Genomic DNA, 3,934 nt, shown 5'->3' on the forward strand with positions numbered 1-3,934 from the left:
CAACTTCAAAGCCTCAGGGTATGAATGATAGAGTGTGCTATACATTCTCACTTTAAAAAGGTGATGGCAGAATTTTGAGGATAGTTTCTTTTCATGTTTTATTTTAGATATTTCATATTTGTCATTATTGTTATGAGCAGCATTTTCTTCATTATCATTAAAATTATTATTTTGCTTAGAGTGGTCAATGACGTGGAGAAAAGACCATTAAAAGTCATCACCATCCATTATCAGACATCCTTCTGATGAAACTAGTTTCAAAATAGGGACTTCTGTTCCCTTTTTTCTGCTTTTATTGAGCTCCTGCTATGTTCCCACCCATGTTGACTACTTTGTAAAAAGGAGAACACAAAAAAGACAAAGCCTAACTTGAGAGAGCTCACACACTCTAATTGAGGAGATGAGGTGATGAGAAGAGAATCACCACATACCTATGAGGAGGCTGTAAGATAGAGCTTGACAGTCTGGAATATTTGGCTTTACAATGGTTGAATTCAAATTCTGACTCTGCCACTCAATAGCTCTGTGATGAGAAGCAAGTTACTAACCTCCCCTGCCCCAGCGTCCTCATCTGTTAAATGAAGGTAAGAACAGTGATTACCTTGTAGGGTTGTCTTGGGATAATCTTTAAATTAGATAATCCATAAAACATTTAAATTTATCCTTATATTTATCCATATATTTTATTTCTCTGTTGATCACTGTTTCTTGTATCCCATACCTTCGCCTTGGGCAGATTTTCTTTTCCATCCTTGAAATATAACCTTTAATAATTAAATTCTCTTAGTTTTCTATGTGCAAAAATGTCTTTATTTTGCCTCCAATATTGTGAATAAAATTCTAAGTCGATACTTATTTTCCTCAGAACTGTGAAATTATTTTTCCACTGTCTTCTGGACTTTATGGTGCTGATAAGAAAGAAGTTTGCTGTTGGTTTAACAATTATTACTTTGAAAATTATGTGTTTTTTCTCAGTAGTAGAATACTCACATTTAAGTAGATATTTGATGAATGTGCATACTTATTGATAGGACTCCACACAGGGCTCCTAATTCCGTAGATTATGGGGGAGGATCATGGTACAAATATCCTTTTCCCTTATGAAGGGGCATGGCAGAAACTGAAGGCTATTGTGACTAAAAGAAAGCTCTGCAAGGTTAACAACATATAACTATATCCTTGCCTCCAAGGGTGATCTAATAATGCCCCTACAAGAATCCAAGAGACTGTAATAGGATATGAAGAAAATGGCTGAGGACCCTCATTTTTATTTATTTATTTATATTTAATTTTTTTTTTCAGACATCAGTGTTACTTGCCAAGACCCTGGTTTTTAAACTCCCATGAATTATTACGTTCCTTTCCACTCCTGCTTTCCAGTTCCTACACCAGGACAACTCTGTATTTTGAGTACATGAGTCAAGTATGGCAAAAAGTATGGTACCTTAAAAACTTTTATTTTAGCCCTTCCTGGCCAATGCTAAAACTTATATCTAAAAATAGGGCAAAACAAAATGAAACAGATCTCTCCTTGTATATAAAATAGCTAACAATTTGGCCTCTTTATTGATCTTATGTCATATATTTGGCTTAAAAAAAAAACAACTCAACAAACAGTTACAATTAAGAGTTATACAAACTAAATTTTTCTTCTAGATCTCTTGCAGGGCATACATAGGGCCTTGAAAGTCAGTCCCAAAGAAAATTCTTATGTAAATGAAACAAGAAGGATGCTATTTGTTTTTTGTTACATAAACATCACCTGAACTTAACAAATCAATCCACTTATTTGAAAACCATCTAGGACCAAAAGCATGATCAAGTTTGCTGGGTGCCATTCTCACTCTAATCATACCCAAAAGGCCTAGAAGTAATTCAAAACTAGAAAGAGGCCCAAGTACTAAGGCTACCTATAGCTCTTGCTACAAAACAGTTGCCAGTCTGATGTGTGTGTCTAGAAAGAATGATAGAAAATAAAGAGTTCTGCTTGAGTTCAAGAAAACTTCCCAGAAGGAGGGGGTGGGCCAAGAAATCCACCTGCCTGCTTGGTGGCAGCTCGTGAAGGGGCAAGGCCAAGAATCTTCTGAATGTTCTGTAAAGAAAACATAGTAAGAATTGAGTTTTAATATCAAATATACAGAAGACATGTTTTATGTAGCTCTCAGGCAAAGGGAACTCATATAGATTACAGGTACCATTATGACCTGCAATAGGATGATTATCACTATATTATTTTTAAAAAGGCCTACAATGTAATGAAAATCATAGAACAGTAAAAGCCTTCCATACCTGATGAGACCTTGGCCTACTAATCAAAGTGGCTGATCTTTTTTAAGTGGAGAATCATAAAAGGAGATAATCTTTTATTTTTAACATGAAGCATATCAAGAATATTCATTAGCTATTTATTATGGGCATTTTCTTCAAGTATGGGTCTGGTGGCTGGATTTGTCATTACTGCACTGTCTATAATTTTCAGTTTCGGCAGGGCGTGGTGGCTCACGCCTGTAATCCCAGCACTTTGGGAGGCTGAGGTGAGTGGATCACCTGAGGTCAGGAGTTCAAGACTAGTCTTGCCAACATGGTGAAACTCATCTCTATGCACACTTGTAATACCAGCTACTTGGGAGGCTGAGGCAGTAGCATCACTTGAACCAGGGAGGCAGAGGTTGCAGTAAGCTGAGATCACACCACTGCACTCCAGCAGAGTGATAGAGCAAAACTCCGTCTCCAAAAAAAAAAAAAAAGAAATACGCATTTAGCTAAAAAACAGGAGTTTTAATATATAACAAAGACGCTATGAAAGAAAATACAAATGTAAAATATAGTAAGATGCCATCAAGTTTTGGAAAGGTGTAAAACAATTATTTTGAATTCCTGTCCAGTCCTGTGTAACAGGTAACAAATGAAGAGTGTATACTCAGAAGAGAAAAACAAAGGAAAAACATTTTCCCGTAATTGTGTCTTCTATTGGCAGGAAAACCAGAAAAATACCACCATAGAATTAGTGTTCTTTCCTCTTTACAAAGATTAAGACCCAGTGAACAAGAAAAGGAAGTTGTTCGTTGCTAACTTGACATTTTGGGAAGACCCAGGTCAAAGGTGATAAACATATTCTGCTAAATTTTATTCCTTAGTCATTAAATAACATACCTATGACAATCCTCAGTTCACTCTGTTAGTTTCTCTGGCATCTGGCAACCAGTCTTCACTTCCAATTAATTCCAATATCTCATTTGTTCCCACAACACAATCTTTTTCTTTTTTAGGCACGCTCTGTTGCCCAGGCTGGAGCAGTGGTACAATCTTGGCTGACTGCAACCTCTTCCTCTCAGGTTCAAACAGTTCTCCTGCCTCAGCCTCCACAGTAGCTGGGATTACAGGTACCTGCCGCCACACCCAGCTAATTTTTGTATTTTTAGTAGAGACAGGGTTTCACCATATTGGTTAGGCTGGTCTCGAACTCCTGACCTCAAGCAATCAATCCACCCGCCTCAGCCTCCCAAAGTGCTGGGATTACAGGCATGAGTCACTGCAGCCAGCCCCCATACATAATCTTTACTGTCTCAAAAAAGTTGTGTATAAAATCTAATCACTTCAAAATGACACCTTCCAATATTACCAGGCTTCTCACATTATATATGACTAGACTACTTGGGAAAAATAATGTAGAGATTAAATATTTACTTTGAAACCAGACAGTACAAGCTTGACACTGCTGAAATATTATTGGGTTAGCCATCAGAAAACTTGGGTTCTAGTGCTGACAAACTAGACAATAAAATAATAGGACTGTCTTTTCATTTTATCAAATCTCAATTTCCTTACCATTTAAGAAAAAAGAGGGTTGACTAGATCAATCATTTTCAGACCCTTATAACCTTTAAGAACTCTTTTATTTTTTAATTTTTAAAATAAATTTCTTTCTTTCTTT

The 3,934-nt window shown here is 36.5% G+C and overlaps 1 protein-coding gene across 1 annotated transcript in view; it reads right to left on the reverse strand.

Moving 5' to 3' along the window:
- Window positions 1-1,003: 1,003 nt before the first annotated feature.
- Window positions 1,004-3,934, reverse strand: part of TMCO1 (transmembrane and coiled-coil domains 1) — a 31,782-nt gene continuing 28,851 nt past the window's right edge. Inside the window, 1 exon segment of the mRNA XM_017534056.2 lies at window positions 1,004-2,092. Within this exon segment, the coding sequence (XP_017389545.1) occupies window positions 1,994-2,092 (99 nt within the window). The 3' untranslated portion in view covers window positions 1,004-1,993.

Source organism: Cebus imitator, unplaced genomic scaffold, assembly GCF_001604975.1.
Source record: "Cebus imitator isolate Cc_AM_T3 unplaced genomic scaffold, Cebus_imitator-1.0 Scaffold84, whole genome shotgun sequence".
NCBI classification, from domain to species: domain Eukaryota; kingdom Metazoa; phylum Chordata; class Mammalia; order Primates; family Cebidae; genus Cebus; species Cebus imitator.